At 46.3% G+C, this 27,554-nt stretch overlaps 1 protein-coding gene across 2 annotated transcripts; it reads right to left on the bottom strand.

Moving 5' to 3' along the window:
* Window positions 1–494: 494 nt before the first annotated feature.
* LOC117433773 (ETS domain-containing transcription factor ERF) lies at window positions 495–27,554 on the bottom strand. 2 transcript variants are annotated; one of them, XM_059008883.1, is made up of 4 exons: window positions 26,910–27,554; window positions 9,904–10,123; window positions 5,770–5,885; window positions 495–4,859 (listed from the first exon to the last, which is right to left on the bottom strand). In XM_059008883.1, exons 1-4 carry the CDS (start codon window positions 26,929–26,931, stop codon window positions 2,851–2,853), a joined length of 2,367 nt encoding a protein of 788 aa, XP_058864866.1. In that variant the 5' UTR covers window positions 26,932–27,554; the 3' UTR covers window positions 495–2,850. The 2 variants fall into 2 exon arrangements, with proteins under 2 accessions (XP_058864866.1, XP_058864865.1); XM_059008882.1 differs by having other exon boundaries at window positions 9,904–10,141; window positions 26,910–27,553.

Here is a 27,554-nt window from a genome sequence, read left to right as displayed (position 1 = left end):
TCCAAAATTAACTGGTTGTTTCAGCAGTTTCCAGGAAGCTTTTTTTGTTTTCTTCTCCTCCTCCCCCCATGGTGTTCATGCACTGACACACGCTGTGCACATGTGAAGGCACACTGCCATGCACAAGGAGACACACACACACACCCTGTAAAAGGCAATGACTCGTGCACAAACAAGCAGACTCCCATTAAAATGCACACCAACGCAGACCTGCTCTCTCTCTCTGTCACACTCAAACACACAGAGACCTGCTCTCACACACAGAGACCTGCTCTCACACACACACACAGAGACCTGCTCTCTCTCTCACCCCCCCCCCCCCCCCCCCCGACACAAAGACCTGCACTCACACACACACACACTGAGCGAGGCAGCGCGGAGCTGCAAACTCCATTGAACCGAACCCTGAGTCAGCAAACACAGGAGGGACTTTGCGCTTGTAGAAGCACACCTGTGGAATGAGATTAGCCACACAAACAACCGCAGAGACGAGAACGGCTTCCAACCACTTTTAATGAACCCAAAAATACAGTTTAAAAATCACAAGGCAAAATAATAAAAACAGAAAAAAAAAAAAAAAAATTCAATGTTACATCATAATAATAATAATAATAATAAAATCATTATCATCACCTCTCATCATTTATAAATGTTATATTACACCTATTAACAAGAGCGCAGGGCTGGTACAATTACAAGATCAGGTTTGTTTGTTTTTTTTCAAAAGTATTACATTTTATGAAGAATTTTGTGTTTTTTTGTTTGTTTCATTTCTCTCCCCCCCCCACATTATTACTATTATTGTGATGTTTTAAAAAAAAAAAAAAAAATGAATATACCCAGAAAGAAAGAAAAGAGGAAATATTTATATATATATAAAAATAGGAGAAGAGAAAATCCATTAAAAAAAAAATACAATTACTACAATTAATAATACAATCAACGAGGGGGGGGGACGGCTATGAATCAGAGAGATCTAGGGAGCAACAGAGGAAAAATAAACACCATGAGAGAGGGGGCGATCCCCAAGAACAACAACAATAATAATAATAATAACAACAATAATAATAGGACAATTATCAGAAAGATGATAAAACACTAAAAAATAACACGCTGTATAGAAACCCTCTGAGTTGATAAGGCAGCAATCAGTTATATTAGATACAATTCACGTGTGTGTGTGTGTAAAATCAATTCTCTTTTTCTTAAAATATCAGCCCCCCCCCCCACACCCCGCCCCTCCCTGAATTCTCATTTATTTACTATTTATCCAGGTTGCATCTCATTTCAATATATATAGATATATTTTGTTTAAATGTACTTCAATTTATTTATTCCGTTTGTCTAAAATCTTTTTTTTTTTTTATTATAAAAAACAAGGCAAGAAGGTATTAGTATTTGCAGCTCAGCAAAGAACGAAAGAACGAGACTGAATGAACGAAAGTAAGCCCCCCCAAGCGTAGCCCCTATTTGTCAGCTGCCTGTGGTGGATTCAGCCCTCTGCGCTGGTTCGGAGCAGCGCTCCTGCTGTTACTGGACTTGATCTGATTTCTACAGGAACACGACCCACACATGGTGTCCCAACGTGGCGGAGAACTAAAAACACACAGAGTCCCGGCCTATTGCTGTAATATACTGTGATTTTATATTCCTCCTCTTCAGGTCACTGTGTATAATTGTACTATGTTAAAGTCTCCTGTCTGACGTGGATCTGTTTTTATAAAGCTTGTGTGTGTTGATTTATTTTAAAAAGTTATGGCAGGGCAACTTCTCAAACTTTCATGCAAACCGTTTTAAAATTCCTAAAAAAAAATAAAAGAATTAAAAAAAATGAGCCTCGCTTTAGCATTCAAGTGACAGAGAGAGAGAGAGAGAGAGAGAGAGAGAGAGAGAGAGAGACAGAGAGAGAGAGAGAGAGACAGAGACAGAGACAGAGACAGAGACAGAGACAGAGAGACAGAGAGACAGAGAGACAGAGAGACAGAGAGACAGAGAGACAGAGATATAGGCACCTTGATTTAAAGCACAGCAAATGCTTTGTCCATTTTTTGTGACCAGTGCCAACTTCAGACTGGAGTTGTAGACATCCTACAGGAACCCCCTCCTGCCCTACATATAAAAATCTAAAAAACCCAGAAAACTGCTCAAATCAAGTCTGTTTAAATGTTGATTTGTGGAGTGGAGGGGAAGGGGCGACTAATTAAAATGAATGCAGTTTTTAAAAGTTACCTCAGTACTTTTATTTGGCAAACCTCTCTCTCTCTCTCTCTCGAGAACGCGGTCGATGGACTGCTGGTTGAAAACGGGCTTCGATAAAGTTACCGGACTTTTTAATCTGACTGTAATTAAAAACTTTGTTGTTTTGTTTTAAAACGTCACCCCCAACTACCTGGTTCAGCAGACGCTGGATAAGTTATCTTTGCGTTTACTTAGGAAAAAAAAAAAGTGAGGCAGAGAGGGGAAAAATCCTTGATGATGGCTTGAGAGAGAATACAGGTGTGTGCGAGACAGCGTCAGTGTGCGTGTGTCAGAGAGAGAGAGAGAGAGAGAGACAGTCAGTCAGTGTGTGTGTGTGTGTGTGTCCATAAAGTTTTGACAGATCCCCTCAATCCACAAAATCCAGGGCAGGTTTTAAAACTGCAGCCCGTGCACTGGAAACCAAATGGCAAAAATATGAAATATATATACTTGAGTCTCAAACCAAAACCTGGGGTAGGAGGATGACGATGACTGTGTGACTAAACTGGAGCTGTACAACATTGATGAAGAGAACACAGGAGTCAACACCAGCGCACACGCCTGCACAGATGACACAGGGGGGGGGGGTCGCAGGCTGTCTGCCTGCCTGGATCAGCACTCCTTGTTCTCCAGAGAGAGCTGTGCTGTGGCTCTGTGCAGCTCGGTACTCACTCTGCGCGTGGCCACACTGTTCTCCGCTGGGTCAGGGCTGCTGCTGCTGCTGTTATTATTGTAGATTTCAATCTTCCCCTTCTCCTCTCTGCTCCTGCTTTCTGCATCCCTGCTGCCTTCCTCTTCGTGATCCATCATCGCCAGCGGCGTCATCGTCACTTTCCCAGCGCTGCTGCTGCTGCTGCTCCCCCCTCGCTCCCCCTTTCCCCTTTCCTCCTCTCCCCGAGGCGTCTCCTGCTTCTGCTCCTCGCCCCTCACTTTCTTGTCGTCGGACTCCTCGGAGCTCGCCTCCATCCTCTGGTCCTCGCTCCAGCGTCTCTTGAAGCGCAGTTTGAGGGGGATGCACTTGCTGCTGCTCCCACCGACCCCTCCTCCCGTCCCCACTCCGAATCCCGGGCTGGAAGGAACGCTGGCGTTCCCGCCGCTCCTCTCCCCTCCCGCGCTCCCGTTCCCAAATCCCGGCTGCGATTCCAAATCCAGGGGCTCCGGTTTGGGGGAGACTGGGAAACCAGCGGAGGAGGAGGAGGAGGGAGTGTGGTTCCCGGTCCGCGATGAAGCCAAGGGGGAGGCCAGGACAGAGGCAGCCCCTCTCCGGCTGCTGGCTCCTGCTGGCTGCTGGTACTGCTGCAGGTGTCGGCTGTGGGTTTGATGGTAGTGTTGGTGGGGGTGGGGGCTGTGATGGGCCGTGAACTGGTAGCCGTCCAGCAAGCCGCCAGGGGTGTGGGGGGAGGGGGCCGCGGGGGTCTTGAAGACATCCTCGTCCAGATAGTCCTCTTCGTCCCCGAAATCCTCTTCCTCCCCCTCTCTGGAGAAGCTCTCGTCCTCGCTGATACCCTCCACCTCCACCTCCTCCGACTCAGACTCGGAGATGGGCTCCACTTTGATCTGGGGGACCCCCGGAACGGCAGAAGAATGACAACCGGAGGCATTTGAGGAGGAGGAGGAGGAGGAGGAGGAGGAGGAGGAGGAGGAAGGGGCGTTACCCCCTGCGGAGGACGAATTCGGGGTACCGGAAGCCGAGGAGCCGAAAGAGGAGGAGGGAACCCCGCTATGCGCGGTGCTGGTACCGTTCATAACCCGCTCCCTGTGCTTCTTACCCAGCGGAGGAGGCTGGAGCTTGAACTTGAAGGAGGACAAGTGATCCTCTCCCGAGGGCTGCTGCTGCTGCTGCTGCTGGGGGGCTGGGTGGTGCTGCAGGTGGTGAGCGGAGGGCGGGGGTGGTAGAGGGTGCTGGGAGGAGGAAGAGGAGGAGGATGAGGAGTGGTTGCTGTGCAGGCTAGCGTGCAGAGGATGCCCCTTGTCCAGCCTCTGGGGCTGGGGCACTATGATGTTGGGGTAGTGCATGAACGCCCTGGGGGAGAGGTGGTAGTTGTAGACGCTCTGCGTGTGAGCTTGCAGGTACCGCTTCATATCCTCGCTGTTGAAGGAGAAGTGGCTGCTGTACATGGGGCTGAGTGTGGGGGACGGGGTGTAGTTCAGGTGGCCGGGGGTCATGGGCAGGGCCGGGGACAGCTGGGGGCCCATCATTGACCCTCCGGGGCCCGGGAGGGGGGACACGGGGAAGGGGCTGAGGGGGTCCACCCTGTGCGGCCGGCCGTGGGGGTAGACCCTGAAGAGGGAGTCGTGGGACAGCCGCGGGTGGAGGGAAGGGGGGAGTCCGCGGAACCCGCCGGGCACTGGCAGGTCTCTGGGGACCCCGCCCCTGTCTTCGGAGTTGGCTCCCCCTCCGCCTCCCCCTCCCCCTCCGATCCCCTCCTCGATCTCTGAGTTGACGGAGGTGCCGTCGCTGCAGTCGCTCACGGATCCCCGTGCCATGCGCCTCGCCACGGCGGAGAACAGGTTGGGGCTGCGCAGGTCCTCGTTCGGGGAGAGCACGTCCGAGGGGGTGGACGGGAACCGGAAGTGGGGACCTCCTGTGGGGACTGGAGGGGCGCTTTGGGGGACCCCGCCTAGAGAGACAAAGAGAGAGGGAGAGAGAGAGGTGGTCAGGGCTAACACAGACACCCTGATTTAGTCCCTTCATATCAGGGTCTAGTGCTATATATTATAAAGACATTTCAGAGGGCTGGATCTCATCAATATCAGGGTCTAGTGCTGTATATTATAAAGACATTTCAGAGGGCTGGATCTCATCAATATCAGGGTCTAGTGCTATATATTATAAAGACATTTCAGAGGGCTGGATAGCATCAATATCAGGGTCTAGTGCTATATATTATAAAGACATTTCAGATAACTGGATCACATCAATATCAGGGTCTAGTGCTATATACTATAAAGACATTTCAGAGGGCTGGATCTCATCAATATTAGGGTCTGCTGTATATTATAAAGACATTTCAGAGGGCTGGATTTCATCAGTATCAGGGTCTAGTGCTGTATATTATAAAGACATTCCAGAGGGCTGGATCGCATCAATATCAGGGTCTAGTGCTATATATTATAAAAACATTTCAGAGGGCTGAATCTCATCAATATTAGGGTCTGCTATATATTATAAAGACATTTCAGAGGGCTGTATCTCATCAATATCAGGGTCTACTGCTATATATTATAAAGACATTTCAGAGGGTTGGATCTCATCAATATCAAGGTCGGCTACAATGCTAGTTATTAATGTGATGCTTCGTCTCATGACTCAGTGTTAGTTGAACGGCTGAACTGTGAAGTGGAGGAGGAGGGGGAGGATTTGTAACCCTGAGTCACTCATCTCTCAGCCAGACCCCGCCCCCCCGCACCAGTCAGACTGATAGCGAGAAGGTTCCTCTCCAAATCCTGTTGCGTCTGCGGGACACCCCCAGTGGAACCCAGGTCACATGACAGCGCGGGGTGTGCGTGTGTTTGCGTGTCACCACTTACCTCCAGGCCCCATGTCAATGAAGGGGTAGTTAACCAGGACCAGCTTATTGAAGTTGAACTTGTAGGTGAATCGCTTTCCTTTAGTCTTGTGAAGAATACGCTTGTTGTAGTAATACCTGGAGAGAGAGAGAGAGAGAGAGAGAGAGAGACTTTTAGAGACAGTAATTGTTCAACTGCTTTCATTTGAAAGCCAATTTTAATCGACTGACAAACAGCGACTTCGATCTGCAGCGATGCGTTGCCGCTGTGAGAAGCTCTGTTTTAACAGAACGCCGCGTCGTTGGGATTTTGATCAACGCTGTGTTGAAATTGCTTTTAAAAAAAGCCAACGGGAATTGGGAGTAGATTGAATTAAGCCGGACCCTGTTCTGTAGCCGCAGGTCGATCTGCTAGCGATAAGAAACTATTTAAAAAAAAAAAAAAAAAAAAAAAGACGCGTATGAACGCGATGCTCTTCACTGTAAATGTTTCATCATGTCAGCTAATGCTGGCTTGGGACGCGCAAGGGTTTAGAGTGATGTTCTTAAAAACCAAACCAAAAAAAAAGAGTTTATGTTGAGAGGGGGAAGGCGACACTTCAGCAATGCTGTTATTACAGTGAGTTAGTGAAGTGCAGTTCAGACACAGTGTCCTTACACTGAGACAGACACACAGCGAAAAAGACAGAGACAGAGACACACAGCGAGAAAGGCATACAGAGACAAACACACACGCAGCGAGACGGACACACGGGGAAGAAAACAGCATCTATTTCTGAGCGTCGCAGCGTGCAATTTAAATGAAAGAAAAACACACACATACGGTCGACAGTAAAACATCACATGGGAGTCGTTTTAGTTCCACCCACCAATTACTGAGATTTTAAGTGTGGTTTGCATTTAAAAATAAAAAAGGCACACTGGCAAAAACACACACACACACAGAGAGGAGACGGAGCTGGAGGGAGGTCACTGTGTGAAACTCTGTTAATCAACCAGGGATACACCACTGAAAACAACACACACGTCTGTGTAGGCTAGCAGGCAGAGGGTAAAGGGGGTAAGTACTGACAAGAAAGAAAGAACGAATGAAAGAAAGAAAGAAAGAACCTTCAAAGCACAGGTGTTACAAAAACTAGCAAAAAAAAAAAAAATCCTCAAGGCTCTCATTTTATTTGAACCCTTTCAACTCCTGGCAGCACCTCAGTGTGGTTTAGAGTTCTTTAAAAAAAAAAAAAAAAAAAAAAAAAAAAAAAAAGCACATTTCTTAACTATGAGCTTTTCACAGAAGAGAAAGCCGTCATTTCACACAAAAAAAAAAAAAAAAAAAAACTTTACCCAAAGTGACTTTTTGTTTTGTTTTAAGCCCCCCCCCCCCCCATGCCCCGCCCCGCCCCCCCTCTAAAGGATTAAGACAGCAGCAGGCGGCAGGTTCATTACACACAGGATCTTTGATCCAGTTCAAATGATCCTCAAAAGCAAGGCACAGCACTGACTGAGACAGGCAGAGTCTCACACCTGGGCTTCCTCGCTGGGGGGTCCTGGCTAAGGGGGGGGGGGGGGGGTACACTTAAAATCAATGCTGTCATCACTGGCCAATCAGGGCACTGCTCCTGTATCCAGGGGAGTGCAGGCTTGTAATAATTTGTAATAGGAGAGACACTCGCCTCCCATCAGCAGGGTCTGTGTAGTAATACGATAGCACGGATGGATGCAAGACTCTGGTTGCGCAGCAGTTTCACCCATTCCAGGTTTTCTTATGAGCCTGATTAGCCCACAGTGTGTAAAGGTAAGCTCAGGTGTGTCATTTAAGTCATACCAAAGCCAGGACTGGATTAAACTGCTATGTAACAGGAGTCTTATCTCCACACCTGGATATACAGGGATGGAAGTAAGACTCCCCTTGCATTAGCAGTTTGATAATCAAGCTGATAGTAAAACCTGGAGTGGGTGAAAGTGCTACGCAATAGGAGTCTTATTGCCCTCCCTGCAGTTACACGCTGAGAGGCAGCACTGCCTGCTGTCTGAATAAAGCTACCAAGACACACAGACTTGCAGAAACACACTCCTGCACGCGCACACACACACACACACACACACACACACACACACGCATGCATGCACACACGCACACACACACGCACACACACTGCAGCAGGGAGACTTAACACTCTCCACATTCTTCTGCAACGAGGAAACTTTTTTTTTTTTTTTTGGCCAAGTCAAAACTTGTCTTAGCCTGTAATGAATCGAGAGAGAGAGAGAAGCAGCACTGTGCAGGAGTTTAAATAAATAAATAAAATGTAAAACATGACACGGAACTCGTTCGGCGACTTGATGATTAAAGTTTTCGGAAGGACGTCGACAAAAACAAGACAAACAAAAAAAAGAAGTCTAAGTCGATCACGCTCCACCCAGACAGACTCTGGGTGTAATTAAATCTTCCAGACGTCACCTGAAACTTTGCCAAGTGCGGCGAGAGAAACCACGAGCAGCCTGTCAGGGACGCTGTCTGGGTTTGCCGGAGTCACCGCGAGAGGAACACGGCTCCACCGAGAAGCACGAGCAAAACAATCACGGGACCGCACTATACAACACTCATATAAAACCCTGTACAGAACTACAGCAGCTACCCAACATGGTGTCTATATAAAGTGCTGATCTAGTGCGCTGGCATTGCCTGCTGTGTGCTGGGCAGAGCCTCGCTGTGCTGTACTGCACACAGGGCAATGCTGGCGTTACTGCACTATATAACACTAATATAAAACCCTGTACAGAACTACAGCAGCTACCCACCATGGTGTCTATATAAAGTGCTGATCTAGTGCGCTGGCATTGCCTGCTGTGTGCTGGGCAGAGCCTCGCTGTGCTGTACTGCACACAGGGCAATGCTGGCGTTGACCGCACTACGTGACACCACAGTTATAAAAGCATTTTTTGTTTTTTTTTTCCTGCTGCAGTGGTGTGCCGTTTGAACAGTAGTGCAGTTGTGGTGGGGTCTTGTCGAAGCGTGACGCAATCCGAGTCGTGTTTAACCCCTGCCACGCCAGGCCACGTCCCTGACAGGGCCCCCTTTGTGGCTTGTTTACAAACACAGCGTCTGTATGCAGATGAGGGGAGCTGGGGAGAGCTCATTGTCAGACTGGGACAGAGAAAAGGCTCTTTACTGGAGAACAGAGGAACCACTGATAGCAGGGAGAGGGGCGAGAGGAGGAGTGGGGGGCGAGAGGAGGGGGGGGGGGGCGAGAGGCACGTCACGGTTTAACTCTCTCTCCACAGCACTCTATGGAAAACACCAGAGAGAGTGAGGGGAGCCAGAAACACACACCGACACAGTCAAGCGCTCCCGAAGCCACTTCGCTCTGTGGGGCAGCTGCTGTAGTTCTGTACAGGGTTTTATATTAGTGTTATATAGTGCGGTCCCGCCAGCATTGCCCTGTGTGCAGTACAGCACAGCGAGGCTCTGCCCAGCACACAGCAGGCAATGCCAGCGCACTAGATCAGCACTTTATATAGACACCATGGTGGGTAGCTGCTGTAGTTCTGTACAGGGTTTTATATGAGTGTTATATAGTGCCCTGTGTACAGTATAGCTGCACACAGCCTATTGAAATGAATAGCAGGGCTATCACTGCCCCTGAACACATGTTATGTAACAGCAGCATTTCTTAACGGTGGGTGTTTCACATCGGCTCACACAGCCCATTGCAATGAACAGGAAGGCTCTCAATCACCACTGCATAACGCACGTCATGTGACAGCATTTCTATACAGAGAGCGTTTACCTGGAGGTTATGCAACGTCACACAGCCCACTGAAATGAACAGGAGGGCTACAATGGAGGTCCTGGGTCTGGGGGGGGGGGTGTGTGTGTGCGTGCGTCTCACCTGAGCTTGTCGGAGTTCGTGTGTGCGTGCGTCTCACCTGAGCGCCCGGCTGAGCTTGTCGTAGTTCGTGTGTGTGTGCGTGCGTCTCACCTGAGCGCCCGGCTGAGCTTGTCGTAGTTCGTGTGTGTGTGTGTGTCTCACCTGAGCGCCCGGCTGAGCTTGTCGTAGTTCGTGTGTGTGTGCGTGTGCGTGCGTCTCACCTGAGCGCCCGGCTGAGCTTGTCGTAGTTCGTGTGTGTGTGTGTGTGCGTGTGCGTGCGTGTGCCTCACCTGAGCGCCCGGCTGAGCTTGTCGTAGTTCATCTGGGGTTTGCACTTCCTGGCTCCCCAGAGCCGCGCCACCTCGTCCGGGTCCTTGATGACGAACTCGCCGTAGTCCCCCTGCCACGCGATGATGTCGTGGCACTCCTCCTTGCGCAGCAGCTCCAGGATGAAGTGCCACAGCTGGATCTGTCGCGAGCCCGGGCTCGACTCCGGCTTGTACGCCCAGTCTGGGAAGGCAAGCCCAGCTGTCAGAGAGGAGGAGCGCACAGAGAGAGAGACAAATATTCGAATCAAACTGCCACAATACAAGGAGGAGGAGGAGGAGGGTTGGGGGGTGAGAGCGGGGTCACAAATCTCATGACTGGCAGACATCTAAAAGGACGGCAGGCACACACACACACAGCCTAGCGCCAACACCAAAAAGGAAAAAGGAAAAACGTCCGTCTCAGAGTTTCAATCTGCTTCTTTAAAAGACAAAGAGAGACCCACAACACAACTCAGTCATAGAAACAAAACATGTTCCATTGCCCACTTTCCTGGTGTTAAACCACCACCTCCTCCTCACACACATCACCCTTTCCACAGCTGAACTGAACCACACTAGCAAAGCAAGTGGAGACTGTCTCGCTCAGTTCAGTGTGCATCGCACAGAACGACCAAAAAAATAAATAAAATAAAATCGCAGCACTGAACACACAAAGAAATTTGAATAAACTCAAAGAACAGCAAAAACGTTTGAGAACAAAAGCCCGCTTATGCACGCCAAGGCACACGACTGCACTGCACTCGGGTGCAAGGCCCGTGGCAGCAGAGAAGACTGTCCACAGCACGGCACACCTCCGAACTCAAAAACAAGCTACAAATAAAAACAACGTCCGATTCTATTAACAGAAGAGGGGGGGGCGAGTTATAATACTTTTTTTTTTTATATATATATATATAAACACACCATAAATACTACGGTATGTTCTTCATGGACAAATGCTACTAAAAAATTATCTGTAGTTAAAGTTATTGAGATAGTTGACAACTAGAAGTTTGAGTATCTGGATGGATAGTAATCTCGATTTTAAAAAGATCCATATTGATAATCTTGCAAAAAAAATGGAAAATTCACGACGAGCTTCTTTAATAGACCTGTAGCTAAAAAAAAAAAAAAACAGGCTAACTATATTCTTACCACAAATTGATTCTAGGGACACAGCCTATAGGTTTGCATCGCCCTTCACATTAAGCAAACTGCACCCTATAGATCCTGCAGCCTTGAGATATACATTACGAGTTCAGGGTGTTGCAGTCTGGCTGGCTGGGCCTCCTTGGCTTCGAAGGCTGAAGCTCTGGTATATTCCGTTACAGAAGGCTGTTCTTTGTAAATTACCTCCATATATAAAATGAACACTTCAGAGTCTCTTTCTGTAACTGCAGTACTGGTACAGAGGCTGCTCAAAGATCACCTGCCTGCGGTATTCTGCTCCTTGGTCTTGTTTTACGATCTAAACTTCAGCTGCGGTTCTGAATCATTTTAGTCCGATTCCAGAGGCAGCTGCACGCTGATCTGCTTGAGAGCTGTGCTTGTTTTATAGTTGAGCAGGCTTCTTTCTATCTGATTGCTTTATTACGATCTGTGTTTTATTTTTGTATCTGTTTTTGTAGCGTGTTTTGTTGTGTTGCTGCTGCCTGTCTTGTTTAGGCTGCACTTGTAAAAGAGATTTTAAATCTCAAAATGTGCTTACCTAGCAAAATAAAGGTTTTAAATTATATATATATCTTTTTTTTTCAGTGGTCTGAAGTTTTATAAAAAAACTGTTTAAATTTTTTTTTTATCCTTTTCAGATCACTAAAAATACAGCCTTTGTTTTTATAAAAGGTCAGGAATCAATGACCCTACTTGACCTCATCACGACCCCCCCCCTCCCTCTCTGTTTACCCTCCCCAGGGGTGACTGAGAATCTCCATTACAGCTCCTAAACAGACCAATCAAAGCTCATCCATAATTTAGGAGCAAGAGTGGTGGCTAATGTGTGCTCGGGGAGCGAGGGGGGGGTTGGGGGGGGGGGGGGGGGGGAGAATGAGGTCATCACCACACTACCAGCCCAGGACACAAAAACAACACCACTAACACGACACTTATGCAGCTTAAAAAAAAAACACCTCACACAGACATGAGAGGGAGGAAACAGAGATTATTCACTGCGGGATCAAAACACGCCGAGCGAAAATGAAAAATCGTGACCAGACCCCTACAGACCTGGTCTGGCGTACAACACGGTCATACGTGGCACTGCTTGGCAGTGTCCTGCAAAACCACTCCACACATTACTAGCAAACCAGCGCGGCTCAAAAATCGATCTGAGACTGGAGGATTTAAAAAACGATCAATAGAAAGAGTCATGATTAAAACAAACCATATACCCCATTTATTTAAATGAATAAATACAAAATAAAATGGTATTTTTATTTATTTTTTTAAAACTGATGTCAATACAAAACATCTATAGAACAGAACGCTCCCGGAACACTCGGGAGCGCCGCGTTCTATAGAACAGAACGCTCCCGGAACACTCGGGAGCGCCGCGTTCTATAGAACAGAACGCTCCCGGAACACTCGGGAGCGCCGCGTTCTATAGAACAGAACGCTCCCGGAACACTCGGGAGCGCCGCGTTCTATAGAACAGAACGCTCCCGGAACACTCGGGAGCGCCGCGTTCTATAGAACAGAACGCTCCCGGAACACTCGGGAGCGCCGCGTTCTATAGAACAGAACGCTCCCAGAACACTCGGGAGCGCCGTGTTCTTTGCTTCACCCATCCTGCCCGCTCCACGGATCTGCAGCCGCGCAAAGCAAAATTCATGCAGTCTTATTTAGAGAGATTTATTTTTGTTACAACAGGAAAAAAAAAAGGTGGGTTGCTGAAATGTTAACCTGAACCAAACAAACACAAGCGCGTGCACACACACACATAATTCCAGGACACACACACACACACACACACACACACACACACACACACACACACACACACACACACACACACACACACACACACACACACACACACAATTCCAGGACATTTGATCTCAGAGGTCAGGCAGAAGTGAAGCGCTGATTCAATAAAATATTCATCACTTTTAAAATCTCAGCTCTCAGACATCTCCAGCTCTCAAAGAGCTTTACCCCTCAGCCCAACCCAGCCCCTGAGCACCCCAGTCCAGTGCAGCCCCCCCCCCCCCCCGCAAAGACAGAGACACACACACACTCTCTCTCTCTCTCTCTCTCTCTCTCTCTCTCTCTCTGGGAAGGAGTATCGTTTCTCCACGAAGCTCAGACAGACAGACAGGGCTGTGTTTCCAAACCCTTCACTCCAGTCGTATTTAATGAACTCCTATTTTTACAAAACCTCTGTTATATTAAAAAAAGAAACCCCAGAACAGTTAATTCAGGAATCACAACAGTTATTAAATGTCTCTAAAATATCAAGTCCCATTCCTTTTAAGAATTTAGGAATTGAATTTAAAAAGGAATTGAACATTTAAAAATATAAATAAATAAACAAATGAATGAATAGAGGAATTGCGTCGGAGCCGTCTTGAGAAACAGCCTGCGGCCTTGGAGAGACAGAAATAACCAAGAAGAGACACGAGAGCCATTGTGAGAGAGAGAGAGAGGAGAGAGGAGAGAGAGAGAGAGAGGAGACGAGAGAGAGGAGAGAGGAGAGAGTTCAATGAAGCTGCCCGCTCCGACACGCAGCCCCAGAAACACGGGCTGGACTGCGTTACGAGTCTGGGGAGCACGAGAGTCGGAGCGAGCACGGGCACGAGGAAAAACTACCTGCTGCACTCCGACAAAAAAATATTACATTTTATATTGGAACCCAGGCCTCCAGAGGAAGGTGAAATGCTGGTCTAGTGCATTAACATGAACCCGCTAGCGCCACCTAGCCCCCCAGATTGGAACCCAGGCCTCCAGAGGAAGGTGAAAGGCTGGTCTAGTGCATTAACATGAACCCGCTAGCGCCACCTAGCCCCCCAGATTGGAACCCAGGCCTCCAGAGGAAGGTGAAAGGCTGGTCTAGTGCATTAACATGAACCCGCTAGCGCCACCTAGCCCCCCAGACTGGAACCCAGGCCCCAGAGGAAGGTGGAAGGCTGGTCAAGTGCATTCACATTATTTTTTACACCAAAGCGTTGAAGGATAGCTACAGCAGGGTGGGCAAGTCAGCAGGAGGAGAATGCCGTTCCCAGGTGCAGAGTGGAGAGGCGTACTGCATTAACTCTTCATTAGAAAGGTGAGGAGACACTCCCACACCTCCCTCCCCTCCCCTCCCCTCCCCTCCCCTAAAGCTGGTGTTTACCCTCGTTAGCGCGGTTCACCGCTGCTCCCTAATGGAGTCATTAGCAGGCCACTCGACAGCTCACGAGCCTTCCCCCGAAAGACCACGGAGAGGAGCCACAAAACGACTTCCAAACAAACACAGGCACTGAAAAAAAAAAACAGCAGCGTCCCAGAACAGTTTTAAAAATAGTGTTCACTGTGCTGTCCGCACTATACAACACTAATATAAAACCCTGTACAGAACTACAGCAGCTACCCACCATGGTGTCTATATAAAGTGCTGATCTAGTGCGCTGGCATTGCCTGCTGTGTGCTGGGCAGAGCCTCGCTGTGCTGTACTGCACACAGGGCAATGCTGGCGGGACCGCACTATATAACACTAATATAAAACCCTGTACAGAACTACAGCAGCTACCCACCATGGTGTCTATATAAAGTGCTGATCTAGTGCACTGGCATTGCCTGCTGTGTGCTGGGCAGAGCCTCGCTGTGCTGTGCTGTACACAGGGCAATGCTGGCGGGACCGCACTATATAACACTAATATAAAACCCTGTACAGAACTACAGCAGCTACCCACCATGGTGTCTATATAAAGTGCTGATCTAGTGCACTGGCATTGCCTGCTGTGTGCTGGGAAGAGCCTCGCTGTGCTGTCCTGCACACAGGGCAATGCTGGCGTTACTGCACTATACTAATATAAAACCCTGTACAGAACTACAGCAAATAACAAGCTTATCTGAAAACCTGGCAGGACTAATCACACTACAACACGCTGCAGAATGATCCAACACTCAGTTCAAGGGGGCTGGGTGCGGGTGGGGGGTCTCCAGCACACCAGGGGTTAAGAGCACAGATTTCAGAGAAGTGGGGGGAGTGTGGGGGGGGCGGACTTCCTGGAGTTTCTGGCTAAACCAGTCAGAGCAGGAAGTTGCTATTGTTCTACAAAAACCACTTCCCAGTGACTGCACTTCCTGTCTGCCAGCGAGCAATTCAATATTACACAGAGACAGCGAGAGAGACATGCAGAGACAGCGAGAGAGACATGCAGAGACAGAGACACAGAGAGAGAGAGAGAGAGAGAGAGACGCAGAGACAGCGAGCGAGCGAGGAGAGAGAGATAGAGACATGCAGAGAGAGACACGCAGAGACAGTGAGAGAGAGACACACACACAGACAGCGAGAGAGACAGAGATACAGACAGAGAGAGAGAGAGAGACACACACACACACACAGAGACAGCGAGAGAGACACACACAGACAGCAAGAGAGAGACAGAGACACAGACAGAGAGAGAGAGAGACACACACACAGACAGCAAGAGAGAGAGAGACACAGACAGAGAGAGAGAGAGAGAGAGAGACACACACACACACAGAGACAGCGAGAGAGAGAGAGAGAGAGAGAGAGAGAGAGAGAGAGAGAGACACACACACACACAGAGACACACACACAGAGACAGCGAGAGAGAGAGAGACACACACACACACACAGATTCAGGTTCTTTTCATTACAGTCTCCCACTTTCACACTCTCCTGTACAGAAAACCAGGCACATTGTAATAACGCACTCATCTATTGAGGTGCGCTGGTTCATTTGTTCCCTACACCCTTTCATACAACTCCTGCGTAGAAAAGCATTCACACACACACACACACACGCGTACGTCAGCGCTGACTCGGACAGCGCGTCATCACGCGTCTGCTGGCCTCCTCCCCCCCTCCGACAAACACACACTTCCTCTGCCTCTCTCTCTCTCTCAACTCTGTCTCTTAGCAACCGATATACTTCAGAACTAAAAATAAAAAATAAAATAAATAAATAAAACTAAGACAGGATCAGAGGAGCCGGAGAAAACTAAAACGAAAACAAATCCTTTAAAACCAGGAGACAGAGAGAGATGCAACAGGCAGAGCCTCTGTATAGAAGCTACTGAATCACGCGGCTGTGCGAGTATCCCATAATAACACCGAGATCATCCCACTGTCCCGGGGGGGGGTCTCTGGACTCTTGACCGGAGGGTCGTGGGTTAAATCCCAGGTGGGGGACACCGCTGCTGTACCCTTTAGCAAGGTACTTTACCTAGATTGCTCCAGTAAAAACCCAACTGTATAAATGGGTAATTGTATGTAAAAAATAATGTGGTATCTTGTAACGTTTGTAAGCCGTCCTGGATAAGGGCGTCTGCTAAGAAATTCATAATTAAAATTCAAAATGAAAGCGGGCGAACAATTGCAAATCTCTCTAAAATCAACAAAAATTGATTTTAGAAAGGAATTGAAAAAAAACAGGAAAAAATGACCCCGACAGACAGACAGACGGACGGACAGACGCGTTACATCCCCCATCGTCCGCGCTACACAGCCCTGCGGGGGTGGGAGAGAGCGCAGCCACTTCCTCCCTCCCAGAGCGCGTTCAGCTCAGAGAGATTACAGCAGAGTGCTGATAAGCCTGCCCAGCGCAGGTCACCCTACCTGGCTGCAGAATCACTTATCAGACAGCATCGCTGACTTCACACAAACAGAAACCGTGAGAGATCCGCTCTGAAAATACTTCCAACTGCCTGCCCTGAACCAGGGAAGCAAAAATAAAATAAAGACTCCTGTTGCACAGCGGCGTCACCCATTCCAGGTTTTACTACCAGCTCGGTGAGCCACAGCTAACGAGCTCAGGTGTGTTATTTAAAACCGCACAGCGGATCACAGAAATGGATCAAACTGCTGTGCAATGCAATGGCAGCCTTACTGTCACTGTCAGGGTCTGTCAAGTCAGCTCAATATGGATTAAGTGGTCGATTGCCAGCCCTCTGTACAGACCGCTCGATTCAGGGTGTGGAGGAGCAAGACGGTTTTCACTGGAAGGAAATTTCCAGCATCGAATTCTGCCGACGTGCTCCAAGCGACACCCAACACCGCGCAGTGGCAACGGAGAGCACCCTCCCCTATCAATCTCTCTCCGTCCCGTCTTTATTTAGCCTGGGGTGGGGGGGGAGGTATTCAGGATTTCCGAAGTCCGAGAGAAGGGGAGAGAGGGAGGGTCTGCAAGGGGAGAGACGGAGGGTCTGCAAGGGGAGAGACGGAGGGTCTGCAAGGGGAGAGACGGAGGGTCTGCAAGGGGAGAGACGGGGAGTCTGTTTATGGTTTGTTGAGGTTTCATATAACTAGTTTTATTTATTTTTTGAAGCACATGTTATCGGACACACAGTCAGATCGCACTGCAAAGGAATTTTGATACTGTGGGACTGGATTGCAAAAAATAATTGAAAAAAATTGATCCTCAACCTGGATTATTAATAATAATAATAATAATAATAATAATAATAATAATAATAATAATAATAATAATAATAATAATAATATGCATCTGAAACGCCTAGCATCACATTAAAGTTTTTGCAAAGTCCCAGCGTTTGTTCCCTGGCACGGCTCTGACACCAACAGAGTTCTCAAACAGAAACCCAATCTCACTGCGGGCAGACTCGGCACAGCGACCCTGTGACCTGGAAGCAGTATAAATATCCCAGCGCATCGCTCGCATAGCTGAACCAAACACCCCTGACACACACACACACACACACACACACACACACACACCTCTCTCTCCTCTGATCCGTCCCTCAAAGCCGATTACCTCCTCAAGTTCAAGGTATAATGACAAACTGCGCAGGCGTGCCAAAACCAAACTAGAATTACAACCCATTATGACCCCCCCCCCCCGCCCCCCCGACAAAATCTACATCCACAGAAATGTTTATAACATGATTCCCATTCCTTTAGCCCCAATAACTTTCATTACTGCACTGGTGTTGAGAATTAAACAGAGCTGGAACTGGAACTGGAATTAGAATTAGAATTCCTGTTTTTTCAATTCTAAATTCTAATTCTATCTGCTCCCATTACACTTCACTGACAGAAACTCCCTTCTATCACACATGGGTGCACAAATAACTATCTGTGTGTGTGTGTGTTTTATATCTGTAAAATCTTTTGGTACAATGTTTTTATTTTATTTTTTTTATTATTTATTTTCTAATTACTTTGGCAATACTTCTGCTCTAGTCGTGCCGATAAAGCATCAGAGAGAGAGAGAGAGAGAGAGAGAGAGAGAGAGAGAGAGAGAGAGAGTCCCCAACACGCTGTTTATTTCAGCACTCCAGATCAGAAAGGGAATTCATATTCCCAGCTGGAGAGAATAATCCGTGGTTTGGAGTTACATAAAAGGGCTGCCGATGATGTAACCTCCGCAGAACGAGGGACCAGCCGAGGAGCAACAACAACACAGAGCAGCAGCGCCGCGGGACGGATAACACGGGCTCACACCTGCACAGCCTCAACGAGGGAGGAGAGGAGAGGAGAGGAGAGGGGCACACACACAGAGCCCAAACTGTGCTCAAGAGCCGTCAAACAACGCCATCGCACACGAGACAGAGAGAGAGAGAGACACAGAGACAGAGAGAGAGAGAGAGAGACAGAGAGAGAGAGACAGAGAGAGAGAGACAGAGACAGAGAGAGAGACCGAGAGAGACCGAGAGAGAGAGAGAGACCGAGAGAGAGAGAAAGACAGACAGCGAGAGACAGAGAGAGACAGAGAGAGAGGCTTTCTAGGATTACATAACTGGTCATTCGCGACTCGCTGGACGGATCAATAGTAAAAAGGGTTTTTGGTTTTTTTTTTAATCCGTTCCAACACAGTTTCAACGCAGTGACGCGCACACTCCAAAAATAAAATCACCTACCCAAAGAGCCCCCCCCACCAGGTTTTGTTTTCCCCCCCCTCCCTGTAAATTCGCGTTATAAAAAGGTCCATTTAGAACCGTGATTTAAAACACCAATTTTTAAAATAAGTTTGCTCACAGAAACAGGCCTGCGTGTCGCACTGAAAAAGAAAAGGCAAGTCCACGGTGATTCTTAGTATTGAAGTGAGTCAGCTATAATAATAATAATAATAATAATAATAATAATAATAATAATAATAATCTATTTTTATAGCGCCTTTCATAGTGGATCACCGTCACAAAGCGCTTTACAGAGGTAGGCTGTGAACTGCGCATTATATGCAGAGTCACTTCCAATAGGACGTTGATTTAACATCTCATCCGCAGGACGGAGCACAAGGAGGTGAAGTGACTCGCTCAGGGTCACACACAGGGAGTCAGTCAGTGGCAGAGGTGGGATTTGAACCGGCGACCTTCTGGTTACAAGCCCTGGACTTTAACCACTGGATCACACTGCCTCCTTAATGGTTTGGTCCGCCATCGTTGTTTCCCCCCTCCCTCCCTCCCTCCCTCCCCAGATAAAAAAATAAATAAATTCAGGTGATCCGCTGAACTGGATGACAGGACAGGGAAAACAGCCAGGCTGCAGACTTCCATAAACTCACTCGGGACACAGTTCAGAGGGACCGTTGCTCGGATTTGCATGGCCTCCCAGCGACTTTGCCGCTATCTGAAACAGAAATGTCAAGCAAGCGTGTGTGTGTGTGTGTGCGTACACACACGTATAGGATCCCTGCACCCTCCTGAGAGAAAGGGTGCTCCCTCCAGTCCAGGGCAGGCTTGAGGCACGGAGCCCCACCCCCCAAAAAAATAATTCCTGGGTACTGACAGGAAGTTGTGAATGCGGCTCAGTGAAGTCTCAGCAGCAGGCCAGACTGTGCAGTCATGTGTTTTTCTCTTTCCCAGGCAGTGTTTGATATGGAAACTATGCAACAGGCAACCTCAGAGAACGCCAGCAGAGAGAGAGAGAGCTTCACACGACTGCTGCCCTGCTAGCACAGAGACACGCCTCGCTCACACACACACACACACAGTATTCATCAGACACAAAACATATTTTTAAAAAAAGAGGAGGGGAAAGGGGAGAAAGAAGGTGACACAAAAGGAGAGAAAAAAAGACAGGAAAGAATGAGCAGGTTTAACTTGTTTTAACACTGCAGAGCTGTATAGAGGTCTATAGGAAAGAGAGCTCCACACTGCAGAGCTGTATAGAGGTCTATAGGAAAGAGAACTCAACACTGCAGAGCTGTATAGAGGTCTATAGGAAAGAGAACTCAACACTACAGAGCTGTATAGAGGTCTATAGGAAAGAGAGCTCCCCTCAACACTGCAGAGCTGTATAGAGGTCTATAGGAAAGAGAACTCCACACTGCAGAGCTGTATAGAGGTCTATAGGAAAGAGAACTCCACACTGCAGAGCTGTATAGAGGTCTATAGGAAAGAGAGCTCCACACTGCAGAGCTGTATAGAGGTCTATAGGAAAGAGATCTCCCCTCAGCACTGCAGAGCTGTATAGAGGTCTATAGGAAAGAGAACTCCACACTGCAGAGCTGTATAGAGGTCTATAGGAAAGAGAACTCAACACTGCAGAGCTGTATAGAGGTCTATAGGAAAGAGAACTCAACACTACAGAGCTGTATAGAGGTCTATAGGAAAGAGAGCTCCCCTCAACACTGCAGAGCTGTATAGAGGTCTATAGGAAAGAGAACTCCACACTGCAGAGCTGTATAGAGGTCTATAGGAAAGAGAGCTCCCCTCAACACTGCAGAGCACTCTAATAGTATAGGAAATCCTATCCAGGGTGTGTGTCTCCCCACCCCCCCAGTGCTGCAAAATGCTCTTAAAGGTGAGCGAGGGCCCTCCACCAAAACCTCTATCATTACATCGTTACAAAGTCCTAGGTTTTCAGCACCTGTAATTACATACCATGATAATCCCCTGAATTACAGCATACTGCAGTGAAAGAGCAGCACCTCCCTCCCTCCATTCCTCCCTCCATCCATCCCTCCCTCAGCTTGAAACTCACACTAGCCCTGCACCCAGGTCCCCGGGCGTCAGAAATACCTTCAAAAACCCAAAAGTACATTCTAGAAATGATCGCAAGTTTTTGAGGGTAAACAAATACTTTAACTATTACACGAAACGTAGTATTCTTAAAATCATTAGATACAAAATAAATATAAACAATTGAAAGAAAAATAAGGAATGGAGAGAAAGAGAAGAAAAAAGAAAGGAGAGAAAGAAAAGCGAGAGAGAGAGAGTGCAGGTTACAGGATCTCTTAGTAACGCTACAGGCTCACAGGTGAGACTTGTACATTCACGCTGTGGTGAGCAGCGGGGTCACTCCATTCAGAGCTGGCTCACCAGCGGCCCCCGATTCTGCAGACTCACTACCCGGTCATTTTAAACCAGGGGGGGGCAAACTCTGCTCCTGGAGGGGGGGGTTAAAACATCAACAAATCTAACAGGTCATGGGGGCCATTCGGCTATATGTACCTTTTGGTGTTCAGGTACATTGTTGAATTAACCTCGGGTGCCAGAAATTTAAACAAGAGACGCACGTCTCACCAGGGAGTCTGTGGGTTTAGCAAGAACTGTTTTTGTAGAAACTCCTGGCTCAGGTTCAGCTCAGTAACAGACATCACTGAGCCCTGAAGCCCTGGACTGGGTGCAGCAGCAGCAGCATCACAGCTAGTGCCAGTTTCTAACCTTAACTTTTAGGCTATAATAATAATAACAACAACAACAGCTATGGGAAGCTTCAAAATGAATAAACAGATTGTTTTGTATTTTAAAACAGGAAACTCTTTGAGTTTCAGTTTTTCGGAAGGACAATGTTTTATGGTTTTGTGATATTAATCACATTAGCAACATGGCAAACAGACACACACCCAAAACACAAACACACATCGATGGCCATTTATATTTAAAAAAAAATATATATATATATATGAGTCGACAGGTTTTCTGACCAGGAGTTAGGAAATGCCTAGTAAATCAAACAGAATAGTTTGGGGGTTTTTTTCGACACGTGGTGGTAAACTAAATTAAACGGTTTTACAATTGGTTTACTAAAATGTAATTTAAAAAAAAAAAAATTCCAATGTAGTCGTAAATTAAATATACTGGGGGGAAAAAAAACTACGGCGCTCACACGTTGCCAACCCTGCTACTCTACTACACAATACTGAAGTGTCTGTGTGTTTTGTTTTTATTATTATTTATTTCTTAGCAGTTTTTTTTTTGTTGTTGTTTTTTTTTTTACGGGGCAGAGGATAATTTGGACTGTTAATGAAAAGTTTGAGTGAGAGAAAGAGAGAGAAACAAGTCACAGACGAAACGAGGCAAGTTTAAACACTGAAAAAAAAAAAACTTCAAAAGCCCCAACAAATTCCTGCCGAGTGAGAAGGGAGGAGGGAGAGGAGGGAGAGAGGAGAGGAGAGAGGGAAGGAGGAGGAGAGGAGAGACGGGACGGTGGGGGGAGGGAGAGAAAGCTCACATTTAAGGTGGCGCCACGTGGATATCCCACACCAACAAAACAAAGTGCCCTTGTGTTCAAGTAGTTTTGGTGGGAAGGGGGTGGGGGGGACGACAACACGACTTTAAAATATGTATTATTATTATTATTTTTTAATTAAATTAAATCAGGAGTCTGTATTTACAAGACAAAAGAGTTTCTACCCGCAAATTTAAAAGCACGCTCGAGCCAAGCGAGTTGGCGCCATTTGCAGGCCGGGGTGTTGGAATCTTGATACGGCTCAATATTCCAACGCCAACGGTCAGTCTCGTGCTTCACTCGGATTTGAAAATATTTTAAAAAAATAACCGATTAACACTAACGGAAACTAAAAAAACAAAAAAATACACCATACGGGTTTAACCTCTCTCAACTGCGACGTTAGCCTACACAATACAGCCAGACCAACTTCATGGAAAGTGAGTGTTTTGGAATTTGTAATGCTCGACAATATCTTTCTTGTATCGTCTTTTTTTTTTGGTGTAACTTATTAGTTAAATTAACGTGTGTATTTCTAATGGTAGTAGACGTGTATTAAGAGTTTCATTCACTATCTGCTTATGAAGGCGATGTGTGTGAGGCTCTGGTTATTTTAATAAGCTGTCCTTTGTAATGGCAGTTGTTTTTGTTTCGCTGTCTCTGCGTATTTGAATAGGTGGTGGTTTGTGTAGGTTCGTACTGTACAGTTTCACTGAAGCGAAGGTATACAGACGACAATTTTATATTTATGAGATGGCCTGGCTACACCGCTAATGTTTTTATACACACTGACAACTAATGTACATAAAAGGAAATTAATACAACGGGCACCTTTTTTGAACAACTGTCTGTGTGTTATTTTTACCTGTCATGATATAGTTAGTGGAGAGCACAAAAACAAAACCACATAAATAACTACTTTGTTGTCTCGCCGTTATATTAATAGTTTGATCAATGCAAATCACAGGCGTTATCCATTAATAATGATGTGCTTATTTTAAATTGACAAGATTAAATTATCTTTACAAAACAACAATGGTCTGTACTTGGAATAAAAACACACACGTAACTTTTAGCAAAGTAAAAAAAGAAAAGATATGATTGTTGATTTACACTGAATGCTTCTTATCTGATCAGGCGAGACTAGTAAATGAGATTGTTTAGAAGTCTATTTGCACCCACACCCCCCCAATAAATACCGCTCCGGCTGGCAAATAGTTGGGAAAACAAAACCGTGCTCTTAAATGATATGCATTTAATATGATAACCACTCCCATCTTACAACCGACTATAGAAAGAGCTGTCCGCACTTATACATTAGCAGCCTATTTACTTTAAAAATTGTTTTGATTAAATAACCCGATAAAAATACATCGGTATGTCAACATGCTTCATTCAAATTAGCGTTCCCATCACCAGACTGTCCTATTGAACCCCTCAAGTATACACATGTTCCAGATAGGACAAGAAACTGCCTTCTTACCCCCTTTAAAAAGACATATTTATCAAGGCTGTGCGTGTCTGTGGTTGCCATACATTCACATGGCTAACTATTTGCATTTCATTACAATACTTATTTATATAAAAAAGGCGCCCTCGCTATATCTTCCCCCGGTCTACCTTAAAACCACGTTGTTTTTTTTTTTTCCGAAACAAAGTTCCTTTCTGAATTGTGCGAGTGTCTCAAACTCGACAAGGGGGGGGGGGGGGGGGTCAAAAAAAATGTGTTATTAAAATACATCGCGACATTAAAAATCACGATTCGGGAGTACTGCTGTGTTTTAATACTCTCAAAATATCTGACTAGCGAGAGAGAGAAAGAGAGAGAGGTTTAAACCTCATGCTGCCAAACTGTTAAAACGTGAAAATTGCGAGGCTGGTGAAAGGTCATTAAACTGCAAAGCCTCGGCCTTGTGGTTTGAAAAATAAAAATCCAGACACCGCCGTTCACTGATAGCACTATCAGCAACCCCAATACGGGATGCACTAACACGGGACCAAACAAACACTCACAAATAAAAAACACTTTTAAACATTACAATTCAACTGTACCAGACCCATTCTGAAAACGGAGTGTACGTACAAGTCTTTAAAAAAACTATAGAAAATGAACAGGAGACTGTTTCTATAACTGCTTTTACTTTCATTTAAAAAAAAGAGGGGCGGGAAAGAAAAAGGAAAAGACGACCCACGTCACTTATCTTAAAATACGATAATTTGCCAGACGTGTAGGTTTCATAAAAAAAAAAAAAAAAAAAAAAAGTGTGTGCTTAAATAAAAGTAAATTCCGTGTGGAAAAAAATGGCGCCTACAGTGTGGAAAAGAATAACTGAAAACACGCAGATGTACACACTACTATTCAAGTCACTAGGAAAATACAAAGCATGCATGTGTAATTATATATATATATATATATAGATAGATAGATAGATAGATAGATAGATAGATAGATAGATAGATAGATAGATAGATAGATAGATAGATAGATAGATAGATAGATAGATAGATAGAGATAGATAGATAGATAGATATATAGAGAGAGAGAGAGAGAGTGTGTGTTTTAATCCCCCCTCCTCTCTCAATTCGAGAGATCACCAGATGTCTAAACGCTGCAGCCAGACACCGCTTGCAAATCAAACCTACAGGTTATCTCAATGAAATGACAGCACACGGATCCGACCAAGGTTCCGCGGATAAGACTCTGTATCGCGATCATTAATATTCAACTTCTTAAATGCTTTCTAAATGAACACTGCTGGGGCGAGTACTCCAGCTCACAAACTTAATCACGCCACCCCCTTCCCCTCTCTCTCTCTCACCCCCGAGGTGGTTCTCTTAAGGGTATTTTTTTTAAGTTTTCCAGAGTGCTATATGGTTTATTGCTTTTAAAACCGCTCGCACAGCTACGTGTAGCAGGGAAACTTCATATTGTAGTTGCCAAGATGTCATTAAAAGTGTATTTGTTGATGACCTCTGCAGAGATTTAAAGGAAACAGATATTATCTATTAGACATTGCCCTGTCAAGCACTCAGTTCAATATGTGACACATCGTGTGTGTGTGTGTGTCAGTATGTGTGTGGGGGGTGTGTGTGGTGTGTGTTTGTGGGGGGGTGGGGGGGGTGGTATTAATTAGTCTATACAGTACTATGTTTTACAGGACATCCTGTTCTTAAAGTAAAACGACACCAACACAGGACTGGCGCATTTTAAACACAAACCATTAAATTGTCATTACTATCTATCCATTATTATTGGTACACAGACTCCCCCCAACACACACAGTAATAGGTTTATTTACAATAAACACATTAGCGCATCCGACTCAGTGCCTTCCTTAACAACCACCTCCACAGACAAGATGAAATAAAACACACATGAAGTTTCGATATTGGGAACGGCCCGTCTTTGTGTAGGTCTGTCCCCGATAGTTTATCCAGCTCGGACACTGTATTAGAGTGGAATAGGACACGCATCACACACCAAAAAAAAAAAAAAAAGAAACGACAAGCGGACGTCTGACTTCCGGAAATGCCTTCTTACTGTATTTAGTAAACCGAAAAGGAACACACACAGAGTCACGATAAAACACTTTGCAACCCCAAAAACACACATATCAACAAGAAAAAACACCAGACCCCCTGTTTGTGTTACGTATTAACTTTTTCTAATCCGCCCTCCTTTAAAAAAAAAAAAAAACACAATTACTGCAGATTAATATGTTAGATATTATATAAATAAAATAAGACAACGGTACATTGAAGTTAGAAACACAGTCAGGCTTTCTCGGTTTCTACTAAAAGAAGTTAAATGTAATTTTAAAACACACACAGAGAAAGGGCAATGAACGCATTCAACAGGTCATCTCTCTCACACGCGAGATTTTTTCATTCCCCGAATTTATGACCTCGGTCTAGTAGTCGCTTACTCATTTAGAAATACGCCAGCTGATCGGTTTAAAACAACACACACATATACATTCGCATCGGGGTTTCTATTCCGGCTTCGCCAACAAAAATCAAAAGAAAACGAAACGAACAAACTCCATATTTGTTTCCACCAAAAATGCAGCTGCACTGGAACCCTAAACGCGCTCTCTCCCTAATACAAAACAGCCCGACATTAAACTATTACTCTCTCTCCTCACCCCCCTCCCCAACACCGCAACGAAACGAAAGCATTTCACCTAGCTACCCCCTTCCTAAAACTGACCCCAGCTCAACACACACGCCTCAAAACAGCGCACAGCAACACCACAAATAAATACAAACTACACGAACACAAGCACGGCGACTCACTTCACAGCTGCACTCCACTGCGAGACACGAACGCAAGCCCTCGACAGACACGGCAACGCGTTTCTCTCTCAAATCAAACGAGAAGAAGGAGAATAATCACGGATTGTGCGCATACCTGTTTCGCCGGGGGTTTTCATGACGCTGTGATTGTGGGGGGAAATCGAGTCCCTCTCTTTCTTCTTCGCTGTTTTTTATCCTCTGCTTTTCCTTTCTCTGTGTGTGTGTGCGAGTACACAGAGAGTGCCGCTGGAAACTTTTCCCCCCTCCTTCTCTTCTCTCTCTTTCTTTCAGTCACTCCTCTCAGTGTGGCTCGCTTGCTCTCCCCTCTCCCTCCTTCGGTACAGAAGCGGTACTGCGATGGGTGTTTTGAAAAAAAAAAAAAAAAAAGTAAAATGGTGTTTCTGTTTTGGAGTTGGAGTGGTGGTGAAGGGGAGTTACTTTTCAGTTTAGCAGGACAGTCTGGAGAAATGTTGTCCACTGTTTTCTGCTATCCCAGCGTGCATATTGAAGGAATCCAAACCGCGTCCGTTCTTCCAGTAATACAGCACGCAGCTCACTGTCTGCTTGCTTCTTTTTCTCAGTTGTTTCCTACTCTGTGACACTCGTTTTTTTTTTCTCTCTCTTTTTTTTTTTCCTCCTCCTCCTCCTCCCTTTCCCTTTGCTCTCCTCGCGCGGTGGTTTAATATTTCACTCCATGGGCCGCCCACGCGAGTCCCGCCCACCGCCAGCGTTCTCTGGCGTCACTGCAGCACGCGGCGTT

Source organism: Acipenser ruthenus, chromosome 38 (assembly GCF_902713425.1).
Source record: "Acipenser ruthenus chromosome 38, fAciRut3.2 maternal haplotype, whole genome shotgun sequence".
NCBI lineage: Eukaryota > Metazoa > Chordata > Actinopteri > Acipenseriformes > Acipenseridae > Acipenser > Acipenser ruthenus.
This window is presented reverse-complemented; position numbering and strand designations above follow the sequence as displayed.